Here is a 17576-nt window from a genome sequence, read left to right as displayed (position 1 = left end):
TGTCATTGCTTGCAAATATGTTTTTTCAAAGCAATCGTATTTTCAGTTTTTGATGTAGTTCTTTTATTTGTCAAACAAGACTGAAGTTGATATTGATACAACCCGAAACACACATTTCTCGCTTTACTCCTGCAAATATTAAAATATTCAGTACATATTCCAGAAGAACAGTAATGAATAAGGTAATGAAAATAAATAGGTTCGTTTTTTAAATGTCAAAATATGCTTGACTGACAGAAAATACCTTAGAGTAAGACACTTAGTGTCAACCTGCATCCCCTTCAACCCTGATGCGTTTGCCTCTGGTTCTCTCGTGCCAAAGAGACCGTGAATGTGAAAACTAACAGGCACCTGGGAAAGCCCCAGTTGTTTTTTGATGTAATGTGGCCTCCTGCGTTCCAGCGATTGTGCGGAGCCGTGGCTAGCTCTCCTTCTCTCTCTGTGCTCTGATGCTCCGCAGCATGTCGCTCACCAGCTCGGGCAGGCTGTAAGACGGCTTCCAGCCCCAGTCCCTGCGAGCGTTGCTGTCGTCGAAACGCATCGGCCAGCTGTCCGCTTTGAACACGGAAGAAATGGAAAATCGGTTAAAACTTAAAGAGAATGGTTTCCAGAAAAGGGATCGTGGGCAGTGGAAACACGAGTAGGAACACACACCTGCCCTGCCCTGGCAATCGGTAACCAAGCAAGTGGATCTGCAATTGAATATAGGTTGCAAGTATCCTCTTCACATTATCAACAGACTCTGTTCTTCACCTATGCAGAGACCTTGAACCAATGACTTGCAGGCAATGGGATACTAGAAGCTACCCAGCTAGTACCAGTATATTAAGGAAAAGCGTTTTTTAACATCACTGAGGAAAGTTCAAATTATACCTGTAACCTCAGGTCTAAAAACAAAAGCTGGAAGGGAATGATAAAAAAAAAACACAAGCTCAAGTGAGTGATTGGTTCTGTTTTCCTACACGTCCGTGCTAGGGAGATAAAGTGGGTGATTTATAACGTTAATTTCCAGCTGAATTGAACCTCTCATTGGAAGTAATCTGCTGCCTGGCTGCACACTGAAAGGTGACTTTCTGAATCAATTATGTGGGACTGCTCTGCAGTGAGGTGGACCATCCAGGGAACCTCATAAATCACACATGTCACACAGGCTGCAGCTGATCACCTTCACAGTGACTGGATTAAGAAGCTTCCTATTGTTTTTTTCTTTACTGTCTCCTTACCATTTCGTGATGCTGCCTGTGTTCAGGTGCTTTTACTGTGAGTTCAGGGGCTGATCTTCAGTTTCAGTTGCCTGTCTTAGACATAATGTAGTCTAGATCATCCAGAGGGTGTTTATATTACTAAGCACTGTATAGTGCAGTGTGTTGACAGCAAACTTGCATCCAAAGTGACTCGATAGTGCTGGCTCTTCTATAAAGACACTGATCTAGGCTGGTAAATAACATCATGTCTGTGGGGCATTGCTGTGCTGTTTCTCTTACCCACCTATGCTCTGGCGCACAGCGTCGAGGGTGTAGGTGACCCGCAGCTCGGGGATGTGTCTGCGGATCTCTGCGGCCACCTCCTCTGGGGTGAAGCTCATGGCTCCGATGTTATAGGTCCTGAGAGTAAGCTGCCCCGCCGGTGCCTGCAGGAACTCCAGGGTGGCACGGTGACAGTCGCTGATGTGCATCATGGGAAGGCGGGTGTCCGGTCGCAGGTAGCAGTCGAACGTCTTGCTGCTGACAGCGTCGTGAAAGATTTTGACCGCGTAGTCTTGTTTGGGAATAAAACAGGTAAAAGCAATCACTGCTGAGGCCAATATTATTGTCTTTTTGTAAGGTAACTATGGCAACTACCCACTTGGCTTTATGCTCACAATGATTGAATGATAAGGCATGTGCTAGAAATCATGGGAAAAGAGAAATATATGCTAAACAATTAACCAAAGTAACCTTGTAAAAGAGAATCGTTTTTGGTTCGTTTCATCTGAGTGAAGTAATAGCTGAACAACTAATTTCAATTATAATTAGCAAGATAACAGAAACAAACTAGCTTCATAGGCTCTGAGCCTACTGGAGTATAAATACCAGGCATAGAGGCTCCTAATACCTCCAGATCACCTGAACCATCGTGTAGCACCTGAGAGCTTTCTTCAGGGGTTGAGGTAATCTGATCAAATGCTAAACAATAACGTTCAATGTAGAATGTAATGTTTGGTATTTTGGAACTAATAAATGGTAGACACTGGTAACATCTGAAACATGGTCTAGTCCCTATAGTGTAACAAAGGTTAATTCCATGTTGACCTTGCTTTTTTTAATAAACCTTACCCAACCTTGGCAGCAGCCAAGCAAGATTATTTGATTTACTCATATATTATTACCTTTGCGTCCAGATGTTTTACCCCAGTATTATTTTCCCCCCAATTTAGAGGGTCCAATCATGTCTCCCTCAATGCAGCAACTTCCCACAAGAGTGCAGTACTGAGACCTCCGGAATACGCCCCCCTTGTACCTGTGGTTCCTCCTCCTGGCTCCGTGTCTGCTGAGATGATTCCTGGGTATCGCAGGCAGCGGAAGTCCAAGCCGTACTTGTGATGGAAGTACTGGAAAAAGGAAACCGCTTTATGATTGGTAAGAGAAATCAACTGCAATCGTGTATCTAAGAACTTGGTTTCCTTACAGATGTGAGAACTTGTTAACCAGCAGTTCCTAAGTAAGTGTTCGAGAAATAAGGTGTAGTTCATTATTAGTTAACTATTAAATCTGTACTTGGTGAGACCTGATCCTTGCAGAAGGCTTGTAGGACGTGGGGAGTCTCACCTCGCCTATGAGCTCAGTGTGCACTTTCGACACCCCGTAGATGGTGCGGGGTCTCTGGATGCACAGGTCTGGGGTGGGGTCTCGGGGGGAGGTGGGGCCGAATGCTCCGATGGTGCTGGGTACAAAGAGCCGCAGGTGGTTCTCCAGAGCAATATCCAGGACATTGTGCAGGCCTGAGGCAGACACACGTGTCAGGGAGCTCTCTGCATAGGGTTTCTACATCATGAAAGCACAAAGAGGCCTCACCTGTAATATTGACTCTGCGTGCCAGCGCAACATTGGCCTCTCCGACAGCGCTCAGCAAGGCGCTGTAGTGCACCAGCCACGTGATCCTGTTGTTGATCACCAGCTCCTGTAGGTTCTTGTAGTCGAGGACGTCCGCGTAAACGAAGGGGCCTGAGGGAAGACACAGGAGCACAATGTGTGGTTTTTTTTTTTTTTTTTAATCCTTTCAATAATCTACCTGTATGTTCCTTATCAGTTGAGTTTGGTTCTCATAAGGTGAGAGGACCTGGGGGAGTAGATCAGCTGCTGTCTTTGTGACAAACTGTTTACAGTATATCAATTTTGAGGACAAAATCTCATTCCATAAGAAATCAACTACAGCTGGACTTCCGTGCATTTATGATTTAGTGAAACAGATTTCTTTATTAAAACAAGAAAGGTGATTACAGGTCCAAACAAGCCTGCTCTTCAAATGATTTATAACCAAGACTTTCTAAACCGTCTGTCTTCTCTGTCTTGTTGGCTCAGTTGTTGGCTTCTCTTGAGGGCTAGAACCTCTAAATGTCTGCAGCTCATTTTCAACTGATGAACGTGTGCATGTTAATGTATGCAAGCTCTTGTACATACCACTGTCATAAACCTCGTCAGAGGGTTTCTTAATGTCTGATAGGATCACATTGTTCTTGCCATACTGTTTCCTGTTAGAAGAAATGCAAGTATCTGATTATAACCATTACAGAAAGAGGTATATTTGTAGTTTCACCATTATAACGTAAAGCACAAGGGTGGAGGTACCCAGTGGACAGTACACTAGGCGGTGGTTCTGTATTTCATGTATATATTTTATTGGTTTATTCTAATATGTTATTTTCACACGCTTTGGTAACACTCTCGCAAATAACAGATGACGTGTGCTGTGGTGTTGTGTGGTTCGGCGCTGCAGCGTGCCTCAGCCACTAACAGATGCAATAAATACAGTGGAACGCGGAGCACGGAACAGACGCGACACCCTTTCATAATGGAAACTCGTCAGTTTCAACTCACCTTAAAAGTCGGGCCAGCTCAACTCCCAGCTGCCCCAGACCACCTTGAAAAACGAAAGAAACATAATCTGTATCTGTCTAGCAGGGTTCTAAAATCATGCCAGCTCAATTTGTCAGCCTACACATGCGCAACGTATATTGAATGCGCATGGCCCTCGGACGTGAAATGATATATGACATTGGAACTGAAAACCTATTACATAAATACATATACCGATATTGCAATGTCACACAAGCATGTTTTTTTTTTTTTTTTTTTTTTTTTTTTTTTTTTTGTATTACTTTATATGCGTTAAGATATATGCCACACCTGCATTGTACCCAAAGCAGTTTCCCACGGTACCATAGTCCACAATCCAATGATATGTGTTTATCAGAAAGACAATGTATACTGCCACTTTTGGCAAGTGTTCTGCAAAATGACAAAATGCAGCTCGGTGCACACTGTGGTATTTTCCTATTAGTTATTAATGAGCCTATGGATTTCTGCTTAGAATGCGACTCTATCATGGGCATTCATCCTTAGTGTAACAGCGAGCCCTTTCTTGGTTCCGCGTGTCGTACCTGTGATAAGAACTCTGGGGTGCTCGCTCTTGAAGGTGTCTGGGGGGGTCGATATTTGCACCCGCAGCTGGCGAGGGGACCAGCTCATGCACCGCATTGATTCTCGCATCAACGGGATCTTATCGGGGCATCCAAGACAGAACCTCACGCTTGCGACTGCGCCCGGGCTGCAGACCCGCACAGACAGCATGTCGAGTCTGCTGATAAGCAAAAAAAAAAAAAAAAAAAAAAAAAAAAAAGCAACGTGCGCAACTGAGATTAGAAAAGAAAAACAACAACAAAACACCGCGTAATTAAAAATACATACGTGAAACTGAAAGCAAAACTTTATTAGATACCAATTCGACTTTAAAATCTACACCACTCAAATGTAATATAATAAATATGTAATCTAATAGCCGTTTTGGTAAGAATGCATAGGCTACAATCAGTCTATTTTAATCAAATATTATCAAACTCCATTAGTAGCGTAATGCATATCACAGCACGCTGGTTATGTCGGATTGGTAAATAAAAAGTGACGAAAAAATATGACAAAATTCTTCTAATACTAACGACTGTCATTTGATATTATTAGTAGTAGTAATATTATTATTGCAGAAAATATTGTCCTTTTCCTCTATTGCTAGGTATTTTGAAATATTTGAAATATAAAAATGTACATTGTTATAAAACGCAGTTGCGCTGCGCGCATACTTGCCTGAATTTAAATAATTTAACAATACAATAGGGATTTATAAAGCGTCTCCTGAAACACCTCAAAGCGCTGTACATACTACTTACAAAGAAACGAAAATTCATCAAAACAGTGTATAAACTTACCTTTAAAAGCCACGTAACTATAACTCCCTGTAAACTTCAGAGGAAATGGGGCGATAAAATGGATTTAGAGGTATATAAATAACCCTTAGAATTAAAGGATTATCATTTGATTGGCTGTTGATGGAGCGGACCGAAATTCTATTGGTCAGATAGCTGGCCAACGAACTGCACGATGGGATTTGTAGTTCTACTGCAACTGCAGCGCATCTGCGAGTACGTGGGGTATAGTAGTCACATAACTACATACCCCAGTGTGCAAAGCCAGACGTGTGTTAAAAATGCTGACTGGCCAACATTGCGGATTGCATTGTGCGCTCTGTAGTGCTCGTGTTGAGTCAGTCGTTTGAGTGAACGGTTATACAATTTGTATTTCACTAGCCTTTGGAACAGATCAGTAAAGTGTTAAAGATGTCCCATTTTGTAAAACTGAGTCTATCAAAAAGGGCAAAGTCTTTGAAAACAAAAAGAAAACACACGCCCCTAACACAGGGTTTGAACCCACCAACAGTACTGTACTGTTCATCACCAGCTATAGATAAATATGTTACATTCTGTATTAAAGCGTATGGCAGAAAATATGCCATTGCAGAGTTTGCGCTGGATCCCTCCTAGGGAGTTTGAATCATAACTTACCAATTGTGCCGGTACACGCACATATTTCAGACGTGTACACCTGCCAAAATAACAAACAGGCAAGTCTCTATTTATCAGGAGACTGTGTGGACCAGCGTTTAAAGAAAAGCGCTTGTAATCAGGAGATTTCCCCGGTTCAAATCCTAGCTCATCTCACTGTGTTGTGACGTTGTTGTAAGTGACTCTGCAGCTGATGCATAGATCACACACCCTGATCTCTGTAAGTCACCTTGGATAAAGGTGCCTGATAAATATAATAATAATTCAGACAGTCAATTGCAGGTTAATGTAACATCCTTACAAGGACTTCCCTGTCAGCAGGAAGGCATTTATTTTAACATTCAAATGTGTAACATCAGTTCAACAAATACAGTAACATGTTACAATACAGTGTATAAAACTAACAACAAAGTTCTGAGGTCAGGGCAGCGCAGTATATTAAATTAGCAACCAGTGCAAAAACAGCATTTAGAACCAAGTATGCCATGAGTCAATTTTAGCAGGCTTACTAGCAATGTCCATTTTCAACCACGTGGGCTGCTTCTGAAAAGACTCCTTAAAGCTTATACATAATGTGTGTGTTCGTGTAAACTGCATACAACTCTTAACACATTTAATCCATCAAATATAGAATTATAGCCAATTACAGTAAATAATCTGGCATTACTAGAAGTCCCTTCTAAAAGTTGACAACAGCATTTGAGCACGGTATTTCTGCAAAAGCAGAGACCTAGTGACGGGTTTAGAGTCCAAAGACGTCACCGGTACTGTCAGAGAATAAAACGAATGGGCCCACTTGCACACTATCTATATTCCTACAGAGTCTCCACAGAGCAGATGAAGCTGGAATGGATGGCTGTGTCAAACAGATACAGCAGCCCACGTCGTGCTCTTTAATAGAAGCCGTGTCGCAGGACAATTCATCACAGGGAGCAAACAGAGCCGAAAATAACATCTGCGTCCCTAAACCCCAGCCGTGAAGTTACTCATTGTTCCATTGGATGCAGGGCAGAATGGTACTGTGCAGACCAGGCTCTCTCCTTGACAGAGTCATTCTCAAATTCTGTTCCATTTAAACCCGACGAGCACAAGTCAGTACAGTTTTTTCTTTTTTTATCATCCTGTGAGCTTTGCATAAAACAAAAAAAGCAGCATCGGCACAATTGACAATTTACTAAAGTTTCAGGTTGTGTTTTTGTAATCAATAAAAGAGCCCACTGGAAGCTGAATTCTCATTTGCAACGATGTCTTGTGTGGAGACGGCTTTACAATACATGCAGCAGGTGTTTTAATTAAACCCACAAAATATTTACTATGACAACGGTTTCATCTTTAATGGAGCTACCATTGGGTATATTTGCAGAAATTAACTTGTCTATGGCCACATTGTTTATTTTTTTTCCCCCATGTGTGTCAAATCTTAAATATACCAGTTTTGTAAAGGTGATTTATCCTGCTTTGCATTGATTTTAATGCAAGTGCCATATTTCAACACCTTCAGTATGTTGCTGTAGCACTATGAGACGCGGTAAATACTACAAGCTGCCCTGACCGGTTGTGGGGCGGATATCAGCTTGTCATTGTCCAGCACCCTGTGTGATATTCTATTTGTTATGCATGTTCCGGGCAGGCAGAACAACTTTCACTTCACATTCTCCTGAAGAGGAATTCTGAAAGAACAGAGTTATTCCAGACTGTGCCAGCTTTAAAAATCCTATTCGAAAAAACATTTTAAGTGATATAAAAATGAGTTTCCCCGACCCCTGGTTCATACAATAATCAGCACATGTACAGTATTTGCAATTCCTCATACAGTAAAACAGTCTTAACCCCTTACAGGCAGGAATCGCCCAGACTGCACTTGGTCCTTTGAAACCAATGCATATTGTCATTCGCCTGTACAAAGCGCCGTGCAGAATGTCGACGGTGACCTCACATTGGATTGGCGCTTGGTTCTGGACAGGCAGTCCGCCGGGTCGCCGGAGGTTCCGAGGTTAACAGCAAGGCTCACAGACGGAACTGATCCCAGCAGGGGCTTGTGAGTTCAACCCTCCTGGAAGCGTGCTGTCAGTATTGCCCTTTACCTTATGCTCGCTCACAATGAGGCGGATTTCCTCCCAGGCCTCGTCCAGGTGCTGTGTGGAGTGGCTCCACCTGAAGAACAAGCCTGCAAACACAGGAGGCTGCTGATCACTGACCCCCTCCAGCCTCGCTCCCTAACTAAAGCGGCACATGTCTCACCTCGCACTAGACCAAGCAATAACAGCACTGCTCTTCTATTCCTTCTGTGGAAGATCTTTGTTCTAGTTTTGAATTTGCTAATATTTCAAAGACAATTGTATAGACTGGAAGAGCTGCCTTTGCTGATACTTAGTCCCATGAGTTGCAGCTCAGACTCACTCCAGTGGTCTAGCTGCACTTAGAACTTGTGATCTGCTCCAACAGTACCAGGATTCATACGCTGATCTTGTATTTGAAATATCTGCAAATGCAATATTTATTACAATGATAATAAAAGCTAAAGAAAGCGTTGGTTAGCACTCCTTGAAGCAGACATTCTCTCAATGGAAGCACATTTAATTAACACAGCAAATCCCCAAGTAATATATACTAAACGCTGTTGTATAACCAAGTTAATACTGAAGGGTCTAATAATAATAATAATAATAATAATATTAATGCATACCCACATGTGCATAATAAGGCTGTGATTCTATCAAGGGTTTCTGGTTACAAACCACAAGAGCGCTCGCTCGTGGGTTGCTACAGTATTTGGCCCTTACCAAACTGTCCAAGGTTTCCATTAAGACAGACCGAGGCTGCATACCTTGCCACAGCTGCAGGCTCTGTGGGTTCACGGAGGGCCAGATCGCCAGGCTGTTGCACTCATAAAGGGGGTTGGTGTACTTGCTCAGCTCACAGGGCCTATTGATCCAGGCCCACAGAGAGTTGGTGTTCTCCTTCACTCTAAAAGCACACCTGCAGACACAGGGGAAGGAGCTGGGGCTGAGTAACACATCAGCACAGCAAGTCCAGAGAAAGAAAGAGCACTCGAGGGGCACTGCAGATACTCTGCGCTCTGACTGCTGAAGCTGCTCCTCCACTATAATGTTATGAGATTACATGTGGGGATGACCAGTGCATCCTGTGTGCCTCCAGGCACAGTGTTTAAAGGTGTGGAAGAAATAAATACAGAGCCCTCACACAGAAGAGCTGCCAAACTGGCAAACCGCACACAGCTACAGCCAAAGGTAGAATTAACACATTTTACTTCATACAGTCAAATAAAAAACGCTGAATAATGTAACGTTAACATATTGAATTACATAGCGCTTTCTAGTTTTCCGTATACTGATAAAAACTGAAAAATGTAACATTTCGAAATCTAACATGAAAAACTACTATAATGGCTTCCGGTAAACTTCTATGATATCAGTTTCTTTGATTACATGATGTTCAGTAAAATATCTAAATTATGTTTGTATAGGGTTTTTTTTTTTTTGTAATTTCTGGCCACAGCTGTACTGATGACACTGAAGAAGGCACTACCCGAAATGTTTGTCTTCAGGTTCTATCAGGTCACGCCCAGGGTGCACTCACCGCTCTTTGTCGCTGTTGCACAGGAAGTTGCCGAAGTTGGACGCGTAGACCTCCTGGGAGAGGCGGGTGAGCAGGGCCTCGTTGAACTGCAGCGACAGAGGGAACTGGCGGGAGAGCTGCCAGCAGCAATCCAGGAAGAGCAGGAACACGGGAGCTTCATGGCGGAGCCGGGTGTGGGAGAAGGCAGAGTGGGCACAACGCAGCTGGAAGGGGTGCCCGGCCTGAACACACAACCACAGCACAGGAGTGGGGAGGAGGGAGGAGGGAGGAGGGAGCGGGGAGAGTATTCAAAAAACTTCATCACTTCAAAACGCAGAATCAGACACAACTGTAAGGAAACCTGATAAACTAAGGCAAGTAGACAAGCGTTTCAGCTGGTGCCTTTTTCAGTGTACATAAAGGCAGTAGCAGAAGTGTTTGTCTACCTGACTTCGTTTTACCTCAGTTCAAAAAATATCTGTGTTATTTCACTGTGCATTGGAGACTCACTTAAAGTATTTTTTTTTTATAAGTTTTACCTTGAGTGTTTTAAAGTTATGAACGATATTCAATGAAATATTAACGAAGGGTTATAAACACAATTTCAGGGCACTTTTGCAGATGTAGTGGCATGTTAGTCCCATTCCTCCTATATCTAAATGTTTGATTCGATAGAGCCTTAGGAAATAATGCAGTTGATGTATCCAAGCTGGTTTAAAACCTTGGTTATCAGTCCTCTCTCCTGGCTCTGGTGTGGGAGGGATCCTACCTGTATCCACTCCCTGTCAATTAGCTCCTGGAAGCCGGAGATCGTCCTGCACTCGGGGTCGAGGATAAGCCGCGCCAGGGAGGTGACCAGCAGCGTGGTGTCTGTGCCCTCGGAGCCATGCACGAGCACCGGGCACCCCTCCCTGAGGAGACAAGCCACAGCAGCCATCTGGGGTTACTGGGGAGGACCGCCGTGTAATTCATAGGACCTCCCTTCCACAAAATAACAGCCCTGCCTTTCAATGTGAGTGCCTGCATTGGCACGTTCTAGGAGTGAAAACATGTAGAGCGTCCAAGCATTTCTCCCTGGTAGCAAACGGATAATATTGCGAGGCACTTGTGGGCCGAGTTGCATTCATTTAAGGAATGGACAGTCTGTTCTGGGATGCTAAATTATTTAGCAAGAAGCAAGAGCCAGCGCCACCTAGTGATCTTTTATTTTATTTTGCTGGGAATACACAGCAGCACACACGCCTATGTAGCCCCTGTCTGTGGCAGGCCACTGGAGCTGAAGAGCCGCTTCTGAACCCAGTCAAAGCACCTTAACACAGGCTTGTCAAAGATAATTAAAAACACACAATATCATTTACAATAAGAACTAGTGTTCATGCAAACATCATAAATATGCATGGAGGTATTAATCACAACTAACACACTGCAATGATCTCTTTCAGACCTGTCCAGTACTCTCGGAAGAACACTTTACCTCTCCACGCACTCAGCCACCAGCCCTGCAGTGATCAGTGCCGAGCTGACGTAGGACAGCCACTTGCAGTTCTCCAGCTTGCTCAGCCAGCGGTCCATGTTGTTGGACTGGTCGTTACAGGCTTCCACAAGCTTAATCAAGCTCTCCTGCAGCACTTTACCTCTGAAAACAGAAACGCACACTCAAACCACTTCCTAGAACTTACCCCCAAATGCACGAAGCCCCCCCCCAGTACTGTACCTCTCCAGGTTTCGGTGAAGTCTCTTCCAGTTAATGTAGTTCGTTTTGGACTCGCTCCCGCCACCGATCAGCGTGGCTTGCTTTGCCAGCTGTGCGGAGCGCGTGTCGACGATGTAGCCGAGGTCAGATCCACCCAGCACAGCCTGCAGCAGGAGCTCATCCTCCTTACAGCGTCTTCTGTGAGCTCCGACCAGGGGCTGGCTGCTGCGCATGATCACCTGGCAGGACAGACACTGCCTTATAGAGGTCCACCACAGCTAAATGTGATCAAGCATGATATATGTATACACAAGCATTGGAAAGCACAGAAAATAATATTAAAGTATATTAAAACCTTGTGGTATTGTTGTGCTGTATTTGAATTAAATTTTAAAAGGGAAAAAAAGTATTGCAGTGCCACTAGATGGCACTGTGGAGCATTCAAAATGGCTATTTTTAGGCTTGTTTGAGTAAGAATAGACTCTTGCAGAACAGAAACAGGGGTGTGAGAGCCAGCTGTGCAGGATCCCTAGCTACAGAGCGAACTGTTCATTGTTTTTGGTTACACAAGTATATTGGCTGGATATTGCATCTGTCTTGCTGCAAAGCTAGTGACTTTGCAACAATTTTCAGCCATCTAGGCCCATTCAAAACAAAAGACATGCTCCCCAGAACTAGAATGGCTCTCCCCTCTGTGCCATGCAAAGTTCTATGCTATCTATGCTATATTTTAAAAAGCAGTTTTAACATGGCTACACCATGCATTTATCATAGTATGCCCTGGCTTGCCATGTTTTAATATGCTTTCCCATACTTTCACTGTGCTTTACTATGCTTTTACTACGGGAAACCTTTATAAGGGCAGATAAATCTCTTAAAAGTCTTAGCAGGTAAACTTCCTGTACCCCAGAGAGTTGACATAAACAGTTTTAAAAATGACCGAAAAGGCTACAACAGGAACGACAGCTGTTCCATCTCGATTCTGAATTTGCAGCTGTATTGTTTTAATGACAGAACAAGCTGAAGTGGTGACTCAGAGCTCAGAGCTGCTGCAGAATGCGAGGGACAAGAAATATCTCCATTCCAGTCCCACTGGGACTATATTTAACATTAGCAGAAAACGAGTTCTACTTTGTATCGGCAGGGCTCCAGATCAGCTCCACCCACTGAGAAGCAGCCCTGTGACTGTAACGAGAGCTCAGTTTACCATGCCGTTGTTCCTGTGGTAGTAACTGAGCACTGGGAACCTTCCTCCCTGCCTGAACCTGGCTGCTTTCTTCAGAGTCTCGTCCTCGAGGGATCTGGGGACAATGACTGCCGTGGGATAGGAGGGGCACACTGAGAAATCTTTATTCACACAGCTCAGTCTCCAGCGGTCTGTCTGAAGAGAAGAAGAACAGAATAACAGGCTACTCAATAATAATCACATTATCTCCCCTGTCAACTTAATAGCAGAACGGCGCCTGGACGTACTGCAGATCAGTACAGCGGTCTAGGAAACAGGGTGGGGATTTCCTGCAATAGGCAGTGCACTAACCCACTAACTGACTCCTTCATTAAGGGAAAGGCTCTGGCATGTGTTCTGCACTATACCAGCTGCACCTCCCTGTTACAGGTCAGTTTCAGTCCCTTGCAGCACATCTGGCTGACTTTGATAGAGGGCTGACAGGAGGTGCTGATGTTTAATTTTGTTTTATACACTTTGTTTAAATTAGAACCAGCGTTAATTGCTTTAGCTGGTAAAAAGGTTTCTGCAACATTGCTTGCAAAAGGCTCACTTGTGAAGCTATCTGGTCGAAGTCCCGCTCAGGGCTGTGCAAACCCCATTCCTGCAGGTGTAAATTTAGGGGTCTGTAGAAGAACGGGTACATCTCAGTCACGGTCTCCAGGGACGAGAGGGCCTAGGGAGAAGAGAGTCTTCTGCTAATGATTCTTTAAATGGCATGCATGGTGCCGTGTCAGCATATTATACAGCTGCATGCTCTACAGTGGTTCTGCAGTGCTGTCAGCTCTGCAGGGCTCTGTGTGCCAGCAGTAGGAATGCATCCTGCTTTCTTACCTCAATGGAGCTAGCTATGTTTAAACACTCTTCCATGCCGGGGATGTCCAGCTGCAGAATGCGAAGATCTTTGCACTTGATAGTGATGGTGCCAGAAGAAACAAACCTAAACAAAGACATGCGTAAGTCTATAATTAATTGCTTTAATGAATCTGAGGTATCGAATACTGAATGCCTGTTTAGCATGTGTTTGTATGATTCTTGTTTCTGTTTAGTAATGCCATGCTTACTAACTATTACATAACACTTCTGAAAAGACTCCTTTGGCCGATTGTGGAGAAATTCTGTGTAACTCTAATATACTTCCCCACCCACAGCCTTTAGGAGTTTAATTTTTTTTTCTGATCTGATGATCTGAAACAACAACAGAGAATCATACAGAGCACACAAAAGTGGATATGAAACAGATATATAATTAAAGATCAGGCAAATGTCAACGATATGAAGTTTCCCTTCAACAGCCGCAGAGGCAGACAGAGACAGTGGAGACGAGAGTTCAAACAGACAAGAATTCAGCAGACAAACAAGACAAAACCGAAGCGCTGACTTGATCTTCTTTTCAGCATTCTTCCTCTCTTTCAGTGCCAAGGACAGTTTGAAAGTAAACAGTACACTCGACCATGCTGGCATGCAGTTTTGCCTCAAATCAAATGTAAACTGAGTTTTAAGATCAGTACTACAGGTAAAGAACAAGTCCTTATTCTTTTTTTTTTATTTCTGAAAACGAAGGACCTGAATGCTGATAGTTAAAGCAAGCGACAGAACTTAAAGCAAGGGATTAGGCTTGTTAATTTATTTGCAATATCAAAGCATTCAGTTCCTACACTGTTCTCACAGTAACTTAGGCCTGCATGGATTTATTTGATTTTCTGCTGCAATATTTACACTGTGATGGTAAACAGAGCCGTTAATCTGACTTTGGCTACAACACGTTTTGAAACAGCATTGCTGAGCAGTTCTATGAAATTAGCACAGAGCAGCAGTGCATATTCGCCAGCTTTAAGCAAGATGCTTTATATGCAAGTAGTGCTGAACACTTTTGTGAACCAATAACTGAATGTATTAAGTAAGATATGTCTAAGTTTGGCACTATTGAATGTTTTACAGTTATGGGTAAAAGTTAAAACAATCTGGTAATGATGCAAACATAATAGCAAACAACTTAGTTTCGCATTAATAACCTAATGTTCTGAGCAAAAGGCTGTATTGCTTAATGCGAAGTGCCGGTACCAAAACACAGCACTGTTCCCAGTACAGCTCCAGCCTGGCGAGGAAAGCAGACAGCAACTGGCTTCATACCAAACCTTTCACTCTGGCCAGATCTCATAAACAGACTGCTGGTGTATCCAATTAGATTCTCAACACTGATCAAAGGAAAAATAAGGGGAGGGAGGTTAAAGAAAGTTAGTATTTCAGTCAGTGATTGGAAGCGAAGTGTCTGAACATGAGGTGAGAAACAGTGTGGTTCTATAAACAGCACGCTTCCATCGTCATCTACACCTTTCAGCGCCTGACGAGCAATGCAAAAAAAACAAAAAAAACAAAACCCTCATGCTTTAGTTTCGATCCCTTTACAAACCATCTAGAAAAAGGTTTCCATTCTAAACAAAGCATTTGTTGATCACAATAGCATTTCAAATGGCAGGTTACTTGTGTGCCGGTAAAGCTTTATTGCCATGTTATAAAATACTGTGTTAGCGATCAGTTGCAGTTAGTGTGTCTGAAGAACCGATTCAAAATTCTCAGCTCAGTTTGTATTTCTGCTTGCTTCCTGTTTCATCTGCAGCATCACTGCTGCTCAGCCTGTTACAGGAATGGCAGGCATGAACTCCACACTGCTGGTGTCGCGCTGTATCAGAACAGAATGGCGAAAGTGTTTATCACTGTAGAAACTGATGGCATTTCCTCCTTCCTCTTGCTCAGGGTCAGCTCTGGTAATCCCTGCACGCAGATGCATCCCTTGTTTCTGATTCCACATCCAGCTATTACACCGGCTCCATTTCGGTTACTAGGATCCTGATTAACTTACACTGAGTGTGACCCATTAGGGTATTTCTAGCAGAGCAATCCCCAGTCCCCTACAGCAGTCCATCAATGCAGCTAGTTTTGCACTCAGTGGCTATAACACTCAAGCCAAATGGAATGATACATCCATTACTGTGTTGGGTAGTGGGCCCCTAGGTTTGCTGTGTTCTGTGGTATTTAAACGTGTCCCAGGATGGAGGCGCTCCCAGTGGAGAAAGTGATGATCAAGCGCAGTGAAGGCACCACGACATCATGTTCAGGGCTACACTGCAATGAAATCTCTTGGAGTTGACGTGTTTCTTCATATTTCTTGATCCTGTAAACACTTTGAGCCGAGCGTCCTTGACTTGGTCCATGCACAGTAGATGTTATATGCAATCTCCACATGCTGTGTTAAATAAACAGGGCTTCCTGCCTGTGTTTGGTCAGCTGGGCACAATGCAGGTGCTGGTGTATTTCACACATACCTGTCTGAACCTGCCTGTGGGCTGTCAGGAAAAACGCTGCTCTTTAGATCTGAATAATTGTAGTATTATGGATTTTCTTGTTGTTACTGCATCTTGTAAAGCGCTTTGAGATGGTGGTCCACTATGAAAGGCACTATATAAAATAAAGATTGATCGATTGATTGATTGATAGCTGTCCTACTTTATCAAAAACCGCATATCTTCAAATTGAAGATTTGCTGGACCAGCCCAGGGGCAATCAATCACACAGAAATACTAAATATGGAGACTGTAACGAAATAATTAAGACGACTTATCTGACATGACAGGTGTAACGAAAACGTGCAGTTTATATTAAAGTTTCATTGAGACAACTCCTGTTATTTGCAGTGTTGTTAACATTATTATTATTATTATTATTATTATTATTATTATTATTATTACAACATACATCTAGTAAATACCTAATACAACATCAACATCTGTTTGATTTTCTGATTCAAGTGCACGCAAAGTGTCACATCTTAGTAGGTACAGGCTACCACAACAAGTCACCAAAAACAGAGAACTCGCCTTTTCTCGACGGCATCAATGTTCCTAAGCAGAAGCAACAGCTCCATGGTATCCCCGTCCCTGGAAGAGAGCAGGAGGTGGTGGCTGGTGACACACAAGGTTCCCCTGACCGGAGGACGGAACGGCTGCTTGAGAACAACATTATCCACGTTAGCGGTTTTTATCAGCTCCGAAAACTCCATTGCAACCTCAGGACGGTGTGTGATCTGGACCGGAGCTGCTGGGGGAATTCTAGAATGAACTCATTAGTCAGACAGCGGGCCAAACAGCTGCATTTGCGCCAGAGATTCGTAAAGTTTCACGGTGGCCGGACTCAAGCAGTTGTCCTTCCCTCCTCCCCATGGAAAGATAAAGGGTTAAAACAAGCAGTAGACGTTGCTCCTATCCCCAAAGCTTGTAAGCGCTGCCCGTGTAAAGTACTGCTCTGAAATCTTGAAGAGTGTCTTTCGTTTTCTAATGTGGGCTAAGAAGGAAGTGAGTATGCCGTTGTTTAAGTATTCATTGACCACAAAGTGTCCGTTCCCACCCCCCAACCAATAAGAAAATACCATTACAAGTCTTTTATTTTTTATTTTTTATTCAGCCAGTTAAAACCCAAACACGCCTAGCGAGTAATAGCAATCACAACACGTGAAAGCAGAACTATGCATTAAGGGCGGCTCAAGCTGTTATATCTTGTCAAATAGTACAGGCTGTGTATTAACATTGCTGGGGTCAGCAGAGGTGTCCTTTCCAGCATCCTACTGCAGGAGCGTGTGTGTTTGACTCTCAGATGATGTAATGGCACGCAGTTTAAAATAAAATAAAAATATGAACTGGGAATCAATTCACTGTAGAAAAGAAAACAATTAGAATGGTACACGTGTGTACAGTAGCATGGAGTTCAATACTAGCAGCTATTTACCACTCTCACCACCAGGTGGGGCTATTTCACTAGAAACAGTTCTCCGTTGACTATTTAAAACAACATGCATATTTTGTCAAGAAAAAAAAAAAGCACAAAACTGAGAAATAATGATCACGTCGGTCTGTCTTTGCTAATTTGCTATTTTTCAGTTGTCTCCTTTTGCTTGCAGGTTTCTCGTTATTAAGTTACAGAGGAATGTG

General features: G+C 43.3%; 2 protein-coding genes across 5 annotated transcripts; both read right to left on the bottom strand.

Moving 5' to 3' along the window:
• Positions 1-39: 39 nt before the first annotated feature.
• tdh2 (L-threonine dehydrogenase 2) lies at positions 40-5567 on the bottom strand. Of its 3 annotated transcripts, none has more exons than XM_041240702.1 (9): positions 5462-5567; positions 4640-4836; positions 4077-4119; positions 3660-3730; positions 3054-3203; positions 2808-2980; positions 2500-2590; positions 1489-1758; positions 40-555 (listed from the first exon to the last, which is right to left on the bottom strand). In XM_041240702.1, exons 2-9 carry the CDS (start codon positions 4827-4829, stop codon positions 422-424), a joined length of 1122 nt encoding a protein of 373 aa, XP_041096636.1. In that variant the 5' UTR covers positions 4830-4836; positions 5462-5567; the 3' UTR covers positions 40-421. The 3 variants fall into 3 exon arrangements, with proteins under 3 accessions (XP_041096636.1, XP_041096635.1, XP_041096637.1); XM_041240701.1 differs by having other exon boundaries at positions 4640-4839; positions 5462-5538; XM_041240703.1 differs by lacking the exons at positions 3660-3730; positions 4077-4119 and having other exon boundaries at positions 4640-4839; positions 5462-5538.
• Positions 5568-6377: 810 nt separating this feature from the next.
• On the bottom strand, positions 6378-17315 carry zgc:154055 (uncharacterized protein LOC556036 homolog). 2 transcript variants are annotated; one of them, XM_041240697.1, is made up of 10 exons: positions 16470-17098; positions 13426-13531; positions 13145-13267; positions 12574-12747; positions 11388-11605; positions 11148-11309; positions 10443-10584; positions 9695-9915; positions 8922-9073; positions 6378-8261 (listed from the first exon to the last, which is right to left on the bottom strand). In XM_041240697.1, the coding sequence occupies exons 1-10, from the start codon at positions 16649-16651 to the stop codon at positions 8089-8091; spliced, it is 1653 nt and encodes a 550-aa protein (XP_041096631.1). In that variant the 5' UTR covers positions 16652-17098; the 3' UTR covers positions 6378-8088. The 2 variants fall into 2 exon arrangements, with proteins under 2 accessions (XP_041096631.1, XP_041096632.1); XM_041240698.1 differs by having other exon boundaries at positions 8168-8576; positions 16470-17315.
• Between the last annotated feature and the right edge of the window lie 261 nt (positions 17316-17576).

The sequence above is a fragment of the Polyodon spathula genome, unplaced genomic scaffold (genome assembly GCF_017654505.1).
Source record: "Polyodon spathula isolate WHYD16114869_AA unplaced genomic scaffold, ASM1765450v1 scaffolds_665, whole genome shotgun sequence".
In the NCBI taxonomy this organism is placed as follows: Eukaryota; Metazoa; Chordata; class Actinopteri; order Acipenseriformes; family Polyodontidae; genus Polyodon; species Polyodon spathula.
This window is presented reverse-complemented; position numbering and strand designations above follow the sequence as displayed.

What these genes read in the sequence shown, in the direction of transcription:
- zgc:154055 (XM_041240697.1), bottom strand. Translation starts at nt 16,651, where the DNA reads ATGGAGTTTTCGGAGCTGATAAAAACCGCTAACGTGGATAATGTTGTT. An exon ending in TTGACAGGGAGTGGATACAG is followed by an intron (nt 9,916 to 10,442) that starts GTAGGATCCCTC and finishes TTGTGTGTTCAG; the next exon opens with GCCGGGCACCCCTTCCAGCT. An exon ending in GAGCCTGCAGCTGTGGCAAG is followed by an intron (nt 8,262 to 8,921) that starts GTATGCAGCCTC and finishes CTGTGTTTGCAG; the next exon opens with GCTTGTTCTTCAGGTGGAGC.
- tdh2 (XM_041240702.1), bottom strand. Translation starts at nt 4,829, where the DNA reads ATGCTGTCTGTGCGGGTCTGCAGCCCGGGCGCAGTCGCAAGCGTGAGG. An exon ending in CCCCAGAGTTCTTATCACAG is followed by an intron (nt 4,120 to 4,639) that starts GTACGACACGCG and finishes TCGTTTTTCAAG; the next exon opens with GTGGTCTGGGGCAGCTGGGA. An exon ending in ACACTGAGCTCATAGGCGAG is followed by an intron (nt 2,591 to 2,807) that starts GTGAGACTCCCC and finishes TCCTTTTTCCAG; the next exon opens with TACTTCCATCACAAGTACGG.